Raw genomic sequence first — 22,087 nt, 5'->3', positions numbered from 1 at the left:
AAAACACATATATATAATTAAAAAACTACACCTGTCTGCATGAAGTATTTATATTGTAGGACAAAACTTCAGCATGTTTAGTCTGAAGTTTTAGCAAATGAACTAAATAACTTCAGCATATTTTCTCTGAAGTTTCGAAAAAACTCAATACAAAAAATTGTAGACTGCTGGACAAAACTTCAGCATGTTTAGTGTGAAGTTTTAGGAAATGAACAAAAACATTTCAACATGGATAAGTCTGACTCTTAAAAGATATAGTTACAGCCTTATATATGCCTATTAACGACAAATGTTTGCAAAAACTTTCAGCCTATAAAGTGTGACTGTCAAAAGCTATAGATGATAACTTCAGAACAAAAAAGGTTCAAATTTCTACCTTATATATGCTAACTTCTGCTTATAAGGCATGAAGTTTTAGGTTGACACGTACTATATTATTACATTAAAATGAGAATGCATCCTTCAAAATTGAAAAAAATCATACAAAAAAACAAAACAAGAATTTTATTTATATAACATATTACGAGATAAAAACCACACAAAACAAAATAAGAGCCATAAAAAACATTAACAAAAATACAGAAGAAAAACATAAAAAAAAAGATTTAAAAAACTAAGCATCACCATCATCATCAGAACAATACTCCTCAATTTCTCGATATATCTTATCATCATCCGAATCAGAGATAATTATAGGATACCCGGGCAAAAGATCACAAAATCTCATGAGATCGCACTTCAACTTGTTGAATTGATCACGCAACTGATTTTGTTCAATTATTACTCTGTCCATAAGATAAGGAAGACTCTTCAAGCTATTTTCCATCTTGGAATAGTCGTCCCTGATGGGAAACTTAAAAGAATCAAACTGCTGGACAATCTTGTCGAACGAGGTTGAATAACCTTCACAACTGCATTCGAGGTTCAACCTATTCTGGAATAATTCATCGGCAAAAAATTGTGGTCTGTTTCTTTCCCTATCAGCCTTTATTTGCTCCCACTTCTGCATAAGATTGTCCATTGGTACGTTACTATTCCAATCAGACTTTAGACTCTCCCACTTATGCATAAGTTCATCCATTGTAAGCTTCCTACTTCCGCTAGTATCAGACATTGTTTCTTTAAAAAATCTAAAAGGCTATGGATGAATATAAATATAAAGAAATATGATAGAAGTCTATGGATAACTATGAAATTTTCAAGTGAAGAGATAATTAATATAGCCAAAGTGTGCACTCAATCAATTTAATATCTATAAATGCAAAGGTAACTTTTCAGGTCTGTTTGTTATTTTACGTTCAGAGAAATTGAATGTATTAAGATAAGTAGGTGGTAAAAGACAACAAGTAGGTGGTAAATGCAAAAAGAAATGTAACTTCGGCCGAATAAATCCATAGTTTTTCTATAGTAAAAAAATAACTTCAGCCTCAAAAGCCAAAAGTTTTCACATAATCAAATTGAAAGACTTCATTTACTATTTGTAAATACAAAAGTAACTTTTTAGGTAATTTACTATATGATCAGACAAATTAAATGTAAGATGAAGTAGGTGGTAAAAGACAAAAAGTAGCTAGTAAATACAAAAAGATAAGTTTCAAGTTAAAAAATACTAAAAATCCTGAAGTTTTGTCCTGCACTCTGCAGTTTAGCAATGAGATTTTCCCTAAATATTTCAGACTAAACATGCTAAAGTTATTTAGTTCATTTGCTAAAATTTCAGACTGAACATGCTGAAGTTTTCTCCTACAGTACGTAATTTTCTATTAAATTTTGCTTAACTTCAAACTAATCCATGCTAAAGTTTTTTTTGTTCATTTCCTAACACTTCACACTAAACATGGTAAAGCTAAAACTTCATGCTAATGTAGCATGAAGTTGTTTCACATTGAAGCTAAAACTTCATGCTAATGGATGCTGAAGTTATTTAGTTCATTTGCTAAAACTTCAAACATGCTGAAGTTTTGTCCTACAGTCAATAATTTATCGTGAGTTTTATCCAAAACTTCAGTCTAAACAAGCAGAAGTTTTTCAGTTTATTTGCTAAAACTTCAGACTAAACATACTTAAGTTTTGTCCTGCAGTATGTAATCTTCTAATGAGTTTTTGCTAATGCGTTCTGAAGTTAAACATGCTGAAGTTTCACAAAACATGCTTAAGTTCTTGATAAAAGAGACAAAAGTATTTGATACAATCTAAGACAACTTCAGACTAATTAACGTGAAGAGAGCAAAAATTTTAAAGATAGAGATCACATAATTCACAAAAATAATGTATATTCACAAATCCAATTTTGTTTTCACTTACATCATTGAAAAAAATAACAAAAAAAAATTGTTTTTCATTTATAATTTATTCTCTATCGAAAAAGTTCACATAGAGTGTCTTCATATTCTCGATAGTCATGTCCTAGTTGCTCTTCAAGAGTTTCATAACCACTATTTTCTTTCCACTTTCCTTGAGCCCAAAGATTCGTAGCCAATTCTCTCCTGAATGTCAACGCATCACTTTATTTGAATTTGAAGACATCATCTTGCTTCAACCGCATCTCAAGGAACTTAAGAGCAAATATACCACAATCAACACTATAAAAAGAACATGAAAAAAATTGAAGATTAGTTAACACAATAACACAAAAGAAAAAAGGATAAAGATAAGATGCATGATAAACATATGCCAAACACGTACTTTTTTTCCTATAGGGGCGTGTTTATCCACTTAATCGTAAAACTTTCCACAGGATTTTCCTGATAAGTTTTATTGCATGTGGCAAAATTCAAGCATTTGAGCAAGTGTGGGATCAACCGGGCATAATTTTAGACAAGTTCAACCACACGCTCATATAGCGAATTGCTCAAGGAATCTTACACATATAGTTTTAGTTTGAAAGTGCAGAATTCCAAGAAAGTAGTGCATAGATGACTGGCCAACACTTGGCTTAAGTCGAAATGGTAAAAATACGTTTTCAGCAGATGCCCATGAGATACCACATGAAAGGTCAATGCCTCTTACGTAGTTGGCCACCTTTTCAGAAGTTGATTCTTCAATAAACCAGGTAAATTCGGTAAGTTATTCAATCTCCACTTCTTCTTCATAATCCACAACTTTCTCAATCACCTGTTTTTTGACAGCCCGCTTTCTCTTTGATTTACTCTTTTTCTCTTCCATTTTTCTTTTCTCCTCTTTTCTCTTTTCCTTCCTTATTCTAATTTTCTCCTTCTGTTCATCTTAAAGATGACCACTAGCCAACTTAGTCATATACTGATCAAAAAGTAAATTTGTTACTGCATATTTTTATTTTGGATAACTTGGAAGGTGATAGCAATATTTTTTGCGCAAGAAATATTCGCCCCCTTCAATATGCTGCAAATGAACAACAACAAAAGAAAATATGCAAACTTAACCACAATATAATTCAGAGTAAACAAGTAGTTTAGGTAATGAACTAAAAAACTTCAGCATGCATAAGTATGAAGTGTTAGAAAATAAACCAAATAATTTCAGCATGTTTGATTTAAAGTTTAGAAAAAAAACTCATTACAAAACTAGAGACTCCATGACAAAAATTTCAGCATGTGTAGTCTGAAGTTTTAGCAAATGAACTAAACAACTTCTGCATTTTAAGTCTGAAGTGTTTAGGGAAAAACTCATTGCTAAACTACAGACTGCAAGACAAAAACTTTAGCATCTTTTAGTATGAAGTTTTAGCAAAATAAACTAAAAAACTTAAGCATGCATAATTCTGAAGTTTACCAAATTACAGTACAAAAACTTTAAAACAAACATAAGGCTGAAGTTTTAGGAATACAGTTCAAAACCAATTCAAAAAACAAACTTAATAACTTACTTCATCCGCAAGATCAGAGGTAGGGTCCACAAGCTCGGTAAATAATGACTTTGGAATATCGATTCCAGCTAATCTAAATGGCTTGGAATCATATTCCCTAGAATCCGTATTCAACCAGTCTGTAAATCTCTGCATCAATCCACTGTCGTGATTGACATAATGGAAGGGACACCTTCGTGTAGTCTTTCCTGCTTTCAAATCTTGCCCTCTTGCCTTTTGTTTAGGAATGCCGTAAGGAGATTTCAACCAAATTCTCTAAATACGAATCATTTTCCCTACTTTAGCAGGTTTTCTTTTTTGCTTGATGTTTCTGCTGCTCAGTCGCAACTAACTGCTGCGGTTCAGCAGCAGGGGAAAAATCCACAGCCATAAGGGCAGATACTTGACCAACTCCCTATTGTTCATGATGTTCTTGTCTCTCTTCACCACCAACAACAATAGTAGAATTACCTTCTAAACCAGTCTTTTGTGTACTACCCAGCGAAAATGAACATAAATTGAAGTTAGGGATATCACTGGTGTCAAGCAAAACATTAGGAGAATTGGACATCTTCCTTCTCTTAGGATTTGGAAGAAGTTGTGATGCATCAGATGAGATCTGCAAAAAATAAGGAAAATATATACATAAATACAACTGATACAAATATACTGTAACGAATCGGCCGGTTGTTTCGAGAGTTATAACCCCATTTTCCCCATTCCTACTTCTTTTTGGTATTATTCAGCTATATTATGTTATATCGGATTAGTGGGTTCGAGTCCGGAAGGAACTCGGAGTGAAATGAGACACTTAGTCTCATAATTGAAAAAAAAAATAATGAGTTAGAAAAGTGGACCGGATATGGACCTATGTGTAAACGACCTCGGATTTGAATTTTGATGATTTCAATAGCTCCGTATGGTGATTTTGAGCTTAGGAGCGTGTCCATAATATTATTTGGATGTCTGTAAAGGAATTAGGCTTGAAATGCCGAAAGTTTTATTTTTGAGAAGTTTGACCGGGGGGTTGACTTTTTGATATCGGGGTCGGAATCCAATTCTGAAAATTGAAATACCTCTGTTATGTCAATTAGGACTTCTGTGCAAAATTTGAGTTCGCAGAAGTGACGTCGCAGAAGCAACCTCGCAGAAGTGGCTTGGGAAGCCTTGGCGTGTAGTTGCAGAAGCGAGGAAAGGAGCGCACCTGCGAAAGCACAGGTGCGAGGCATGTGACCGCAGAAGCGGGCAAGGTCGCAGGCGCGACACATACACCGCAGAAGCGGGCAAGGTCGCAGGCGCGACACATACACCGCAGAAGCGGGATTGCAAAAGCGAGCCTTTGTACGTAGAAGCAGAAGTAGGCCATCTGGGGCAAGGCCGCATCTATGATGCATCTTCCTACGGAGCCGCATAAGTGGCCAATTCTCCGCAGAAGTGAAAATCAGTGGGCGACAATGAGGTCCATTTAAGACGGGACTTAGGCCGTTTTGGTTCATTTATTTCACTTCTTGGGCGAATGTTGGAGCTTCTTAGACAGGGATTTCCACCTAGCTATTGAAGGTAAGTAATTCCTACCAATGTAAGTTAAATACATAGATTATGGGTAGATTTTAATATTCAAAATAGTGGAAATTATGGGTTTAGTTAAAAAACTTATGTTTTGATAAATATGAGATTTAACCACGAAAAATGATTAGGAAATTAGGTGAAAATGATATATTTGAGTTCGTGAGTTTATGGGTAACAATTATCTCTGAAATTTCCGGAATCCGGGCACGTGGGCCCGGGGGTGCGTTTTAGGAATCTTCCAAATTGGGTTGGGTAATTACTCCAATGGTTAAATTATGAACTTTTGAGTATATATTTATTTATTTATATAATATTTGGCTAGTTTCGGGTTGTTTGGCACCAAGTTGAGGACTTAGAGCGTATTTGTAGACCGAAAGTGAGCTTGAGAACGAGGTAAGTTTCTTGCCTAACCTTGTAAGAGGGAACTCATCCCCTTAGGTGTATCTTGTTGTGTGTTATTTGTGTGGGGAGTTACGTACGCACTAGGTGACGAGAGTCCATGCGTAGCTATATTTAATGAGATGTTCGGGTAGTCTTAGATTTACATCCTGCTTTAATTAAACTATCATATTTTATATGCATATTAATTATCTTGAATAGAGTTGAGACTAGAGATTTTAAAGTTGAAAACTTCCAATTTAGAATTCTTATTTTGGGGAAGAATTGATGAATATTTAATATCTCTGAAAAATCCATGTCCTCTCGCGTCGCAAGTACTTCCGCGAGCGAGGTAAACTTCTCTATTCTCATTGGAGCAGGCCGTTCTCCTCGGCAGTATAATAGATGTATCTATGGTTCGTGCCGTTCGACCCTCGGCAATGCACATAATATATTTTTGGATCGGGCCGTACGACCTTGTCATAAATCATGCGTGATAATACTCGGAGCCTGATTACACTTGATATTTCTTTATGGCTCGAGAGGTTATAATTTATTTAATGACAGAAATTGATTTGGGATTATTAGATGTTGGCTAGAGATTTTGGAATTCATTATCAGTTGTTGTTGTTGTTGTTTGTTGTTGTTGTTGTTTCCATGTCCCATACCTGTTTAGAATCTCTGTATTTTATTGTTGGCCCATAGTAAATGTCGATGTCGACCCCTCGTCACTACATCTTCGAGGTTAGACTGGATACTTACTGGGTACATGTTGTTTATGTACTCATGCTATACTTTTGCACTAATCGTGCAGGATCTGAGGCAGGTGCATCTGACAGTCATCCCGTCGCGCACCCCTGATACTCCGAGACTTAGTGTTGGCTGATTTTCGAGTCCATTCTAGAATTTAGCATATAGCTTCATCTCCCTCAAGGTTCAGAGCACGATCCTCAAGTACTGCTCATGCTCCTCTCAGTTGTTAGAATACACAAATATATCATCATTGAACACAATGACAAAGGAATCAATATACGACTACAACACGATGTTCATCAAGTGCATGAAAGCTGGTGAGGCATTTGTCAGCCTAAAAGACATGACCAAGAACTCATAGTGACCATAGCGGGTCCTGAAAATCGTCTTCCGCATATCTAATGCACGGATCTTCAACTGATAGTATCCCGATCTCAAGTCAATCTTTGAGAATACCCTAGCACCCTAAAGCTCATTAATACGCGGTAGTGGGTACATGTTCTTGACGTTAACCTTGTTCAACTGTTGTAGTCAATACACATCCACATAGAACCATCTTTCTTTTTAATAAATAGAATTGGAGCACGGCAAGTCAAAGTGATATGGTGGATTAGGGATAGGCTGAGTGCAACTCATGAAGTTGTTCCTTCAATTCTTTTAACTCTTATGGTTCTGATGAAACCCTTATCATGCAACTCATGAAGTTGTTCCTTCAATTCTTTTAACTCCACAGGTGCTATGTGATATGGTGGATTAGAGATAGGCTGAGTTCTTGGCACTAGATCAATACCAAAATCAAAATCCCTATCGAGTGGCATGCCTTGTAGGTCTGCTGGAAACACATCTGGAAACTCACTCACTACCAAAACGGACTTAATGGTAGGAGTATCAACACTAACATCCCTCACAAAGGCTAAGTATGCCAAGCACCCCTTCTCAAACATCCATCGTGCCTTCAGAGAAGACACCACCTTACTAGGAACATGATCGAATAGCCCTATCCAGTCCAACCTCGGTAACCCCGACATAGCCAACGTCATGATCTTAGCATGACATTCAAGAATAGCGTGATATGTCGACAATCAATCCATGCCCAGATTCACATCAAAATATATCATATTGAGTAATAAAAGATCAACCCTAGTCTCATAGCCCGTAATAGTGACAAAATAAGGAACAATAGACCCAATCTACTACAATAGAATCAACAACGGATGTAGACACATAAACATGAGTATCCAAAGAATCACGAGACATAACCAAATAGGATGACACATATGAATAAGTAGATCCCAGATCAAATAAAATTGATGCATCTCTATGAAAGACCAAAGCAATTCCTTTAATAATGGCATCTGATGCAACTGCCTCAGTCCTACTAGGGGAAGCATATTTCAACTAAAGGGTATGATGTCAACTTGTGTGAGAAAACTCAATATGCTTAAGACTCTTAATTGCTCATATGTGTACTTTAAGTCTTGATTGGAAATATCTTATATTTGATAACCTATAAATATGGTTGGAAGTGAAATAAGTAAATTGGGGATATAAAGTGTGGCCAACGTGCCAAGAGTGAAAGTTATACTTGTGGCCAATGGTGCCAATGAATGAGATAATGTGAGAAAGATTATGAAATAAGCTTTGATTCAACTATTCTTAAATTGACTTTGAAAGTAGAATTGCCTAAAAGCTAATGAACCAAAAGTTATGATTTCCGGAATATTGTATATGTTGATATTTAGGATGATGATCCATGAAAGGAAAGATATGAAAGTGTAGAATATGAAATACATCTATTGTGCCATGAAAGAAGAATCATATGTATGGCCAAGAGAGCTAATGAAATAATAATGTTGTAAGTGGTTGAAAGTACGGATTAAGTGATATATGGTGTGAAGGTTATGAGATGTACGTATTTGTACTTTTGTTTCCAATGTGTTATAAACCCTTACGTTCTTCTGAGTAAAGACTACGATGTTTCTAAACGTTTTAAATGCTCTTAATGTTGTATGATCACCCATGTTAAGTACGAGTAAGTGATAGTATGAACATCAAATGTGGTATTCTGATATACCTTCACCTGTATATATTGGGGTGAGGCGGCATGACCTCTTTGTGTTGGGATTATGGTATTATGATACACCTCCACCTGCACATACTGGGGTGAGGTGGGATGACCACTTTATGTTGGGATTGTGGTATTGTGATACACCTCCAGCCGCATATATTGGGATGAGGCGGCATGACCGCTTTGTGTTGGGATTGTGGTATTGTGATACACCTCCACCCGCACATATTGGGGTGAGGCAGCATGACCGCTTTGTGTTGGGATTGTGGTATTGTGATACACCTCCACCCGCACATATTGGGGTGAGGCGACATGACCGCTTTGTGTACGGATTGTGGTATTGTGATACACCTCCACCCACACATATTGGGGTGAGGTGGCATGACCACTTTGTGTTGGGATTGTGGTATTGTGATACATCTCCACCGGCATATATTGGGGTGAGGCGGCATGACCGCTTTATGTTGGGATTGTGGTATTGTGATACACCTCCACCCGCATATATTGGGGTGAGGCGGCATGACCGCTTTGTGTTGGGATTGTGGTATTGTGATACACCTCCACCTACGTATATTGGGGTGAGGCAACATGACCGCTTTTTGTTTGGATTGTGATGTGGTGATATACCTCCACCCGCATATATTGGGGTGATGCGGGAGGGTCGCTTTTTGTAGAGGTTGTGGTATCGTGATACACCTCCACCCGCATATATTGGGTTGAGGCGGCATGGTCTCTTTTTATAGAGGTTATGGTATCTTGATACACCTCCACCCGCATATATTGGGGTGAGCTGGCAGGGCCGTTTTGTGTGAGGGTGGTTATAAAGGATCCTGACTTAATATCGATAAATTTGAATGGAAGCTCTTAATAAATTTGCTTGATGTTAACGTCTATCTAACCCATTTATTGTTACCATGATTTATCATATTCATATTGTATTCCCAAGCCCTTGAATAGGGGTATTTGTTTTTTTGTAAGTGAATGCTGTGAACGGTCTATGAGATGCATAGGTATATAATATGACATGTGCACACAAAGGACGGTCTACAAAATATATATGTGTGAAATAAGGGAGGAAGGTGCCACTTTCGTTTGCATTGTTTGTACATGTTGTTACAATTACATTATATTATGTATTCCACGTATAGTTCATATGGCGTAGTTGATCCTAAAAGAAGGATAGAATAATGCAAGTATAATAAGATTTGAAATGTGATTTTATTGGATGTTTGGTAGTTTTTGGATGTACTTTATTTGCCTCCTATTTGAGTTGCCATATTTTCATATGTTGTTTTGACTTCCTAACATACGAGTACTATTCCACATGTACTCACGTCCCTTTTGCCCGGGGCGTTGCATCTTTTAATGGATGCAGGTTTACTTCTACAGGATGATATGGATCATTGATAGGGATCTTCTTCACTACTCAGCTTATGGCAAGCCCGCCACAGTTCTAGTGGGTGTTTGGGTCTAGTTGGTTTTATGTAGATAGGTATCCATTGTCATAGAAGCTCCATGTACACTGTGGGTCATGTAATAAAAGATTTGAGTTTTGTCATGTATTTATGTTCACAGTATTTATAGCTATTTATAGAGTTGTGTAACCACCACGAGAAAGAAAATATGGGCCATTGAGACAAGTGTATTTAATATGAAAGTCAAGTTCTTATTATGTTATGGTAAATCATGAATGAATAATGATGAGAGGTTAATGTAAATTAGGCTTGCTCAACTGGGTTTACTCGGTTGAGCGCCTGTCACGCTCCTTGGTTTTCGGGCATGACAAACTTGGTATCAGAGCATGGTTTAGGAGTCCTAAGGTGTCATGGAGCTGTGTCAGTAAAGTCCCTCTTATCGATGTGTTTCCGGCCACACTTATAATAGGGAGGCTACAACGAGATTTAGGAAATGTTTCTCTTCTTCTATCCTCGATCGTGCGTAAAGGTTCTGAGTTAGTCTCGGAGTTCCCTTGTTAATACCAAGGAATGTTGCACATCGTGTTACGAAATAAGAAAGGCCTAAGGATTAAAGGGATGACACACATGACCGTCATAATGTGTGAGGTACCCAATTGTCCTCGTAATGGAGGAAGGAAAAACGAATGACACGACCAAAGGTAAGAAAGATCATAAAGTTTGCCTCGAGAGTCAAAATTGTTGATTTCATATATATATATATATATATATATATATATATATATATATGGTGCAAAGTGGTATTATCTATATGTTGTTTAGGATTGATTTCTGGGATTCTCTGACAGGTGGATAGGCATAGTTACAGGAGAAACTCTGCCAAAATTTTTAAGAATTTGTAAAGATAGCCAAATATTAAGGGCCCTAAGTAAGTTGAGCTTTTGGATAGGAAGTATAAGACCCATGTAATCATAAGTTCCTACACATAATGGTTTGAGGTAAAACGTTGGTAACTCACACGAATATTAGAGGTGACTTTTAAAACATTCGAGGACGAATGTTCTTAAGTGGGGGAGAATGTAACACCTCGAAAATATTTCGAAGTACTTATGCGCTATTAAGAAAGTTGATGTGCACAAATTATATTATTTTGTGTGTAAACAAAGGGAATATTATATGAATAACATCAATTAATCATGATAATATATGTATAAAGTGCATTAAGAATGATTTATGGTCTAAGAAGAGCACCAAGGCTAAGGCAAGTGGAAAATTTCATGATAGAATAAAGTTTCAAGTGAGTTCGCACAAGACCTAATTTCAAACGATCATATATCTCTATATATGAAGATTTATATGGTGTAGTACCTATCAAATTAAAGCCCTTTGAGTCTAGTTTTCAACTCTTCAAACCGTTCATCATTTGGACATTCCTACAAGACGTTATGACCAAATTACCAAAGGCTGGTAGAATGCGATTTTGCGACCATTATGCGATCGCAAAATGGTTATGCGATCGCAAACTGGTCGCAGAATGGACCAGAACAGCCCAGTTCTGGGCACCAATTTGTGCAACCATTTTGCGACCCGCACACTAATTGTGCGGTCCATTGTGCAACCGCATGGCTGAGTTCGGAGGGTTAATTTTTCTCTTTACATAACCCGACCCTATTTTAATAAATAGGCTTTGGGGCTTATTTTGGGTTGTTTTTCTCAGGGTTTTAGAGAGAGGTAAGAGCATTTTAGAGAGAGAAGGAGGGAACCTAACATTATAATCATCCAATCTTGCACCAATCTACAAGAATCAAGGAAGCTAATCACAAGATCTTCATCTAAAAGGTAAGGTTCCATACCCTAGTTTTCAATTTCGAATTTGGGTAGAAGATGGTTGATTAGGAGTATGATTCTTGGGTATGAGAGTATTATTTATACATGTATGCACCAATAAGATTTTTGGGAAGATTGTTGGTCTACAATAAGTAAAGATTGGGTTGATGAGTGAAGAAAATCTTTAGAAGAACCTTATAGCCAAATTGGCACCCCTAGTGTTTGATAAAATGCTCAAACGAGATGAGACCATGAATATCTTCCTAATTATGGTTCAATTTTGTTATGTATCAAAATCGATTGAGATTTCTAGAATTTTCGGAACATTGTAGTAATTTAAGGAAAGCTCAAAGCGAGGTATGTTGGCTAAACTTCCTTCTTAGAATTGAATTCAATGATGTTCCCATAAGGATCAAGTATGGATGTCTCAAGTTCCCTATTCTATGTTCCGGGTTGTTCACAATAAACTCGATTGTCCCGAATAAGCAAAGTGTTGAGAATTATGTATTCAAAACGTGTTCTGAATGTTCCTATGACATTATCTTATCTTTTGGGAATGTGTTCAAGAATGATGTGTATTAAAATGCTATGTCTTTGAGTGTTGTTTCAACTAAAGGGTATGATGTCAAATTGTGTGAGAAAACTCAATATGCTTAAGACTCTTAATTGCTCATATGTGTACCTAAAGTCTTGATTGGAAATATCTTATATTTGATAACCTATAAATATGGTTGGAAGCGAAAGAAGTGAATTGGGGATATAAAGTGTGGCCAACGTGCCAAGAGTGAAAGTTATACTTGTGGCCAATGGTGCCAATGAATGAGATGATGTGAGAAAGATTATGAAATAAGCTTTGATTCAAGTATTCTCAAATTGACTTTGAAAGTAGAATTGCCTAAAAGCTAATGAACCAAAAGTTGTGATTTCTGGAATATTGTATATGTTGATATTTAGGATGATGATCCATGAAAGGAAAGATATGAAAGTGTGGAATATGAAATATGGCCATTGTGACATGAAAGAAGAATCATATGTATGGCCAAGAGAGCTAATGAAATAATAATATTGTAAGTGGTTGAAAGTACGGAAGAAGTGATATATGGTGTGAAGGTTATGATATATACGTATTTGTACTTTTGTTTCCAATGTGTTATAAACCCCTACGTTCTTGCGAGTAAAGACTATGATGTTCCTAAGTGTTTTAAATGCTCTTAATATTTTAAATGGTTTTAATGTTGTATGATCACCCATGTTAAGTACAAGTAAGCGATAGTATGAACATCAAATGTGGTATTGTGATATACCTCCACCCGCATATATTGGGGTGAGGCGGAATGACCGCTTTGTGTTGGGATTATGGTATTGTGATACACCTCCACCCGCAAATATTGAGGTGCGGCATGACCGCTTTGTGTTGGGATTATGGTATTTTGATATACCTCCACCCGCATATATTGGGGTGAGGCGACATTACCGCTTTATGTTGGGATTGTGGTATTGTGATACACCTCCACCCGCACATATTGGGGTGAGGCGGCATGACCGCTTTGTGTTGGGATTGTGGTATTGTGATACACCTCCACCAGCACATATTGGGGTTAGGCGGCATGACCGCTTTGTGTTCGGATTGTGTTATTGTGATACACCTCCACCCGCACATATTGGGGTGAGGCGACATGACCGCTTTGTGTACGGATTGTGGTATTGTGATACACCTCCACCCACACATATTGGGGTGAGGTGGCATGACCACTTTGTGTTGGGATTGTGGTATTGTGATACATCTCCACCGGCATATATTGGGGTGAGGCGGCATGACCGCTTTATGTTGGGATTGTGGTATTGTGATACACCTCCACCCGCATATATTGGGGTGAGGCGGCATGACCGCTTTGTGTTGGGATTGTGGTATTGTGATACACCTCCACCTACGTATATTGGGGTGAGGCAACATGACCGCTTTTTGTTTGGATTGTGATGTGGTGATATACCTCCACCCGCATATATTGGGGTGATGCGGGAGGGTCGCTTTTTGTAGAGGTTGTGGTATCGTGATACACCTCCACCCGCATATATTGGGTTGAGGCGGCATGGTCTCTTTTTATAGAGGTTATGGTATCTTGATACACCTCCACCCGCATATATTGGGGTGAGCTGGCAGGGCCGTTTTGTGTGAGGGTGGTTATAAAGGATCCTGACTTAATATCGATAAATTTGAATGGAAGCTCTTAATAAATTTGCTTGATGTTAACGTCTATCTAACCCATTTATTGTTACCATGATTTATCATATTCATATTGTATTCCCAAGCCCTTGAATAGGGGTATTTGTTTTTTTGTAAGTGAATGCTGTGAACGGTCTATGAGATGCATAGGTATATAATATGACATGTGCACACAAAGGACGGTCTACAAAATATATATGTGTGAAATAAGGGAGGAAGGTGCCACTTTCGTTTGCATTGTTTGTACATGTTGTTACAATTACATTATATTATGTATTCCACGTATAGTTCATATGGCGTAGTTGATCCTAAAAGAAGGATAGAATAATGCAAGTATAATAAGATTTGAAATGTGATTTTATTGGATGTTTGGTAGTTTTTGGATGTACTTTATTTGCCTCCTATTTGAGTTGCCATATTTTCATATGTTGTTTTGACTTCCTAACATACGAGTACTATTCCACATGTACTCACGTCCCTTTTGCCCGGGGCGTTGCATCTTTTAATGGATGCAGGTTTACTTCTACAGGATGATATGGATCATTGATAGGGATCTTCTTCACTACTCAGCTTATGGCAAGCCCGCCACAGTTCTAGTGGGTGTTTGGGTCTAGTTGGTTTTATGTAGATAGGTATCCATTGTCATAGAAGCTCCATGTACACTGTGGGTCATGTAATTAAAGATTTGAGTTTTGTCATGTATTTATGTTCACAGTATTTATAGCTATTTATAGAGTTGTGTAACCACCACGAGAAAGAAAATATTGTCCATTGAGACAAGTGTATTTAATATGAAAGTAAAGTTCTTATTATGTTATGGTAAATCATGCATGAATAATGATGAGAGGTTAATGTAAATTAGGCTTGCTCGACTAGGTTTACTCGGTTGAGCACCGGTCGCGGTCCTTGTTTTTGGGGCGTGACACCCGCAATAAACCTCTGCAATATCTCTGCATCAGTGGGGAGTATCATAAGTGCATGGCGATACAACTCAGAGAATCTCGCCTCATAGTCGGTCACAGACATCTGACCCTGCTGGATCCGCTCGAACTGACCCTGTAACTTTTCCCTCTTAGAGGGTGGGATATATCTCTCCAGAAAGAGACGTGTGAACTCGTCCCAAGTCAAGGGAGGAGAACCTGCTGGTCTGCTCAGAAGGTAGGACTATCACCAACTACGGGCCCTGACCTCCAGCCAAAAGGTGGTAAAGTCCACCCCGTGGGACTCCAATACTCTCATGTTGTGCAGTATGTCCCTGCAATGATCAATAAAGTCCTGCGGGTCCTCATGTCGCTCATCGCCAAAGGTAGGAGGATGTATTCTGGTCCATCTATCCAAAAGCTTATGCGGCTCGCCGTTCACGGCTGGTCTGGGCTCTGGTATAGTCGTTGCACCTGGCTAAGCCTCGCTCACGGGTAGTGCACCCAGAGTCTGATATAAAGGCAGCAGCATGCGCTGGAGCCTGAGCGGTAGGGTTCTGTGCTCCCCCTCCCTCCTGAGATGTGGCTGGGTCCTCTGGAAATAAACCAACCTGTATCATAGAGTCCATGAACCACAACATACGGCCCATGACCTCCTAGAATCCTGGTGCAGACATGAAATCCGCTGGCGCCGGCTCAACTGTAGGTACCTCGCCCTTCTATTCGATAACAAGATCCTACACTGGATCCACTGATGACATAACTATAGCTACCCTAGGACGCCCTCGTCCTCTGGTAGGAGCTTGAGCCCTCCCTCGGCCTCAAGCAACAGGGGGAGAAGCTCCTCCATGGTTGGGTACATCTTCCGTGCACGTTCTCACTATCTGTGAGATAATAAGAGAAAGATACTTAGCACAACATCACCTGCACGATAGGAGATGAAGAAAGAGAAGTTTCGTAACACCTTATAGCCTCTCGAAGATAAGTTCAGACGTCTCTGCACCGATCCGCAAGACTCTATTAGTCCTGCTCATGACTTGGGAGACCTACGTAAATCTAGTGCTCTGATACCAAGCTGTCACGACCCAATTTCCCCTATAGGCCGTGATGGCGCCCAACGTTGCCATTAGGCAAGCCAACGGTGAACTAGTCATGTATTTGTTCTTTTTAAAAATTTCAAAGTATTTGATTTTATTTACTAAGATAATGATTAGTAGGAATTTATAGAAAAGTAATGCATAAACTAACGAAAGAGTAAATACAGTGAATTTAATAATCAAAATCATAAAGTGTCTACTAGAATATTCCCAAAACCTAAAGTCACAAGTGTATGAGCAATTGGTAGAATATACAAAACCTCCTATACTACTTTCTGGAATAAGATAGATAGAAAATAAATACAAAAGAGAGACTGCGGGCGCTGCAAAACGGGCACAAAGAGTAGCTCACGAATATGCCTCAGGGTAACGGGGCACGAGCTTGAATGACCACCAGATGCACCTACCTCAGATCATACACGGTTAGTGCATAAGTGTTGCGTGACTACATAAACAACATGTACCGAGTAAGTATCTAGTCTAATCTCGAAGAAGTAGTGACAAGGGGTCGATATCCACACTTACTATGGGCCAATAAATAAAGTACAAAAATTCTAAATAGGCATGGAATACATCAATAGTAATAACGCAATAATGAATAGTAAATAAGTGATTCTTTAACTAGATGTCAAAGTAAATGAAATTCGGTCTTTACGAATCATTTATCAAGTTTCAATATAATTTAAGAACTTAAATTAACAAGTAGAGTGCAATTAATACAAGTATTACATGATAGTGTCCTAAAACTACCCGGACATAAGCATAATTTGTAACTACGCACGGACTCTCGTCACTTCGTGCCTACGTAACACCCACAATTAAGCAAGAGACTTACTTCATTCCAAAGTACACTTTTCGGTCGCCAAATCACTCTAAAATCCTCATGTCGGTGCCGAACAATCCGAAACTAGCCAAATATTATATAAATTAATCAATATATACTCAAAAGTTCATAATTTAGCTATTAGAGTAATTATCCAACCCAATTTGGAAGATTTCTAAAATTCACCCACGGGCCCACGTGCCCGGATTCCGAATATTTTCGATTATAAAAGCTATCTATGACATCCCGAACTCAAATATATAATTTATTCCAATTTCCACCACCAAAACCATGATCAAATCCCATTGTTTACCTAAGCCTAGTTTCTTCACAAAATCCCACTAATTTCACAATTTTCATGTTAAATCTACCTATGATTCACGCATTTAGCTAAAGAATATATAGGGATCACTTACCTCTTGATGTTGATGAAATTCCCCCACAAAAAGCTCTCAAAATCTCCCAAGACCTAGTGTAAAATGAGGGAAAAGAAGCTAAGTCCCATAATAAAAGCCCTTGCACCAGTCGCAGGTGTCGCATTTGCGACATCTTGTTCGTAAATGCGATGGTCGAAAATGCGACAAAGGCATCGCAAATGCGAAGACTGGCCATCTCTGCCAAGGTCGCAATTGCGACCAAAACCTTTGCAAATGAGAAGATGGGCAGCTCGCAAAAGCGGCAAAAATATTAGCAAATTTGAACCCAACATCGCAAATGCGAGGTTCGCAAATACAAAAAAAACCTCGCATTTGCGAGACCTGAAGCACCAGATCAAAAACCATAAAAATTGAAGTTCTTCCAACACTCCGAATGCCCTCGAAACTCACCCGAGCCCCCGGGGCTCCACACAAAACATCCTTACAAGTCTAAAAATATCATACGAACTCGCTCGCGTGATCACAACACCGAAATAACATCTAGAATCATGAATAGGATGCTAAAACTCAAAAAACTTCTAGAAACACTTTCGCGCGTCCGATTCCTATCGAATCAAGTCGGAATGACGCTAATTTTTGCGTACAAGTCATAAATGACATAACGGACATATTTCCACTTCCGAAATTAAAATTTGACCCCGATAACACCAAAGTCTACTGCAAACCAAACTTAAAGAACTTGAAAAAAACCTTAAACGCGCCGACTTTCAATATTAAGTGCCGAAACACTCCCGGGTCATTCAAAACCCGATCCGAACACACGCCCAAGTTCAAAAATTATCATACGAACCTATTGGGATCGTCAAATCCCGGTTCTAAGGCCGTTTACTCAAAACGTTGACTCAAGTCAAACTTGGCCATTATGGGCCACTATTAAGGAACTAAGTGTTTCGATTTCAACCCGAACTTTTCAAAACCTAAATCAATCATCCCCGTAAGTCATAAAATAGTAAAGACACATATGAGGAGTCTTATTAGTGGAACGAGCATCTAAAAAGTAAAATCACTGGTCAGGTCGTTACATGCGCTTGACCTCTAGACCAAGAATAATGATGATGATACCGTAAAATGGTCATACATGCCACCAATTTTGATAGAGTACAAAGAATCCCTGAGGATTCGACTTTGCACCAATTAGTCTAGGGTTTCGAATTAGGGATTTTGAAATCCAATTAATAAAAATGGAAATAAAATCTCAGGCTTCATAACCTAGGGACGAGGCAATTGATTCCGCCAGTTGGATTTGAGAGCAAAGACGAAATGGAGCTTCGATTCTAAGGTCCAGGTTCTGGCATTTCAGATTTGGCGAACAAAAGGTAAAATCAGCGGGATTTGTGGATAAGGAAGCATGTAAGGACGATTTGATAAGGAATTTCATGACCTTGAACGAATTTGTGCAAGGTCTGTTGACTGACACTCATGAGGGATTGAGAGATGAAATAGGGAAAGAGGAAAGGGAGGCAGTTGTGAGAGTTGCAAATGAATTAGGGTTAATAGATTGGGGGGGGGGGAGGGCTTCTCCAAATTAAGAGTGAGGGGGGTAATCTGGGCAAATCAATCTTTTAGTTCAACGGTCCTAGTATTTTGGTATTTAAAAAGCTTTTTCTGGGAAAATTTGTTGCCGTTAGATTGTTGTATTTTTGAAGGTGGAGATGATATCCGAATGTGTTTTAAAATTAAAGGGGAAAACATAGATAAATTTTGAGTCGTCAATTTAAAAAACACACGACTTGGGTTTTTTATGTTTGTTTTGTGAGGTTGGGAGACCGGTGATGTGGCGCGAGCAGATTGGTTTAGAGATGAGGTTGTGGATAGACAAGGTGGCAAATGAGGGTGGACCTGGACCGGGTTAATGGCGGATTAGGCTTGTGTATTGGGCCAAGATTAATTTAAAACATAGTCTATCTTCATTTGATTAAAGAATTGCAACCATAACCCTTTGGCTTTTTAACCTTTTTGAAATTAATTTAAATAATATTAATTATTTTTAATAAAATATAGTAAAATTATAACTATCAAATATGCCACTAATTATTGTAATAAATTCTTTATAAAATACTTAATTTTCAAAATTTTAACACTAGTTTTGAATTATTAGCATAGTAATCTAGTTAACTGGAAATTAAGGAGTAGTTTGTTAAATTAATTATAAAGCCTTTGTGATGTTTATTAAGGTTATTTTAATAATCTTAAAATAGTAAGTATATCTTTAATTACATAATGCTAATACTAGATTATTAATTTCAAAACAAATACTTGTTAATTTGCAAAAATAGGTATTTATTGACAGAAAATACTTTCAAAACATTCATTGTAAATTATTAAGTATAAGTAAATTAATTTTAAAAGGGAGGGTCAAAATTGGCCGTCAACAATCCTTGACACAAATTTTGATTAGCACTATCATATGTTATCAATATAAACACTTGCAACTAAAACTCATGACCATTCCCCCTTTGTTTTTTTAAAAACTTTTGGATAGAAGAAAAATTATCAAGCTTTGGTCATAAAAAGTTTAGAAAATTCTCGATTCTTGGGGATGTTAGACAAAATAATGTCCATTATTTAAAAGAACCCCTATCTATTTTGAAACAGTTTCAAAGCTCTGTAAGATGCACATGAAAAGTAATACTCTAACAGAAAAATTAATGAAGAAGTAACCTTCTTGTTGTGAAACCTTGAGCTACAAGTTTACCCTTACACTTCATAGCCTTACCATTTCTGTCAAGTTCATTGTTGAATATGCATAATCGCAGCTTGTTTGTCTTGGTAAAAGATTCCTATATACTCTTCTTTTGCTTGTGGTCAGCTACTATTGCGTTGTTAGAAACCATCATCCATTGTACAATGACTTAGTAGTTTAGCTTGTATGGATGCACGAGTACCAATTTATTGCTTTCTGTCCATAGTAAGTTCTTCATCTACATTTATACTTCCGCTTAAAGAAATATTAGTATAAAAATAATGTATATAGATTAATTCACAATAATGCTATAAATTCATAAGATTTGCTAGCGGTAAAGGCCGATAAAAATACCATCAATCTTACCAACTTTGTCTTTTCCATGATAGTGGATAGACATTTGACCAAAAGGAAGAACATAATCAACAATTAATTTTTCGTCATATCAAATCTCATATGAATTGTTCTCCAATATAGATCCAGAACATAACCCAATTGAAGTGAATAATATTCAATTGTAGAAATACAATACGTTTTGTCTTCAACCTTTTGAGTATTGCATGAATTATTCTTTTCATGTGCAGAAGTAACATCAAGGTTGAATAACTTTCTTGGATTGAATGAAGAATTAGTATTCTTACTAGGAAAGCAAATATCACATATAATTCACTTCAAGAATAATCTAAGACACATATGGGCATAAATCAAGTTTGTACGATATCAATAAAATTGCATGCTTGCTTGTCCTAATATCTTATGCAAATGACATAGTAGAATAACATTGTGACATAAAATTACGTGCAATACATGTAATCAAGCTATTTAAAGTTACTAAGTCATGGATAAAAAAATAATACCAAGTAGAATAGCAATGTGATATAGCTAGTGGACTCAAAGTGTATATAGATGACTAATATGTATATGCCAGGCTATACTTCACTAAACTAATAACTAGATATGTATCATCTAATGCAGCGAGAAGAACTTGAATAAACCTTGGTAACACCAGTCACTTCAGCTTTAGATCACACCTATTATTTCCTTCATCCTCTGTTAAATATATAAGAACTTTGAAGCATCTTTAAGCATGTGCCTCCACCAGCCAATATGCAAACAACATTGATCCTTTTTATTGCTGGACTAAAGAATTCCTGCAAAACAAATTAGTTTGTTTTTGGTACCCACACCTTTTTGGGTCCTTCATGGTTAGTAGCTTGTATAATTAGAGATACATGTAACTGTTTAGGTCTCCAAATAAATTTTGATCTGACTTGACTTTTTGCATAATTACATGCAAATGCCTTATGTCCAAAATTATCACAATAGTGACATGTAATATAAAAAGTAGAGTATTTACAAGCAGGTACCTTAATCGACTTGAAGATTTCCTGAATCGACTTGTTTGAAGTAGGGCGTCTACTAGTAGATCCTTTTTCAGTCAACTTGGAGTTATTAAGAAAATGAATCCCTTTGTTCGGCCGATCAAAATGATGACGAAAAGATTTATACAAATTATTTATTTGTTTGCAAAGTTCCGCATTTTCTTCTTGAAGTAAATCATTTTCAACATGATATTCTTCGAGTAGAATATCCCACTCTTTCTTTTCATTTTTCAAATTGGTATGTTCATCTAGTTGGGTCTCCCAGTTCTTCTTCTCTTGTTTAATCTTCTCAAGCTCATCAAATATTTTTCTCATATCTTTTAAATCCTGCTCTATGATATTTTGAAGTTCATTACATTTATCATAGTCATGGAATCTTATCTTACTTGTTTCACTTGGGGCCATGAAGCAGTTGCTTGTAGATTCCTCACGACCGTTGTCGATATATCTTCATCACTCCGGGCACCAAAGGATTTTTTTTTCTCACTTGTTTCACTTCGTGCCATGAAACAAAGGCTGGAAGCTCCACTTGATCTTTATGTGGTACATCTTCATCACTCCATACACAGAAATATTTTCTCTTCTGATCGCCCTTGGATAGTTTCCTTTCTAGTCCTGGACACTTGGCTTGGATGTGACCATACTTCCCGCATTCGAAGTATTTTCTATTATAATTTTTTGGCTCGCT

The 22,087-nt window shown here is 37.2% G+C and overlaps 1 protein-coding gene across 1 annotated transcript; it reads right to left on the bottom strand.

Moving 5' to 3' along the window:
• Positions 1-3,066: 3,066 nt before the first annotated feature.
• LOC138898767 (uncharacterized) lies at positions 3,067-21,804 on the bottom strand. The gene is made up of 3 exons (XM_070184864.1): positions 21,385-21,804; positions 4,295-4,442; positions 3,067-3,224 (listed from the first exon to the last, which is right to left on the bottom strand). Exons 1-3 carry the CDS (start codon positions 21,802-21,804, stop codon positions 3,067-3,069), a joined length of 726 nt encoding a protein of 241 aa, XP_070040965.1.
• Positions 21,805-22,087: the final 283 nt, after the last annotated feature.

The sequence above is a fragment of the Nicotiana tomentosiformis genome, chromosome 9 (assembly GCF_000390325.3).
Source record: "Nicotiana tomentosiformis chromosome 9, ASM39032v3, whole genome shotgun sequence".
In the NCBI taxonomy this organism is placed as follows: domain Eukaryota; kingdom Viridiplantae; phylum Streptophyta; class Magnoliopsida; order Solanales; family Solanaceae; genus Nicotiana; species Nicotiana tomentosiformis.
Note: the sequence above shows the minus strand (reverse complement) of the source record. Positions and strands in the feature narration are given on the sequence as shown.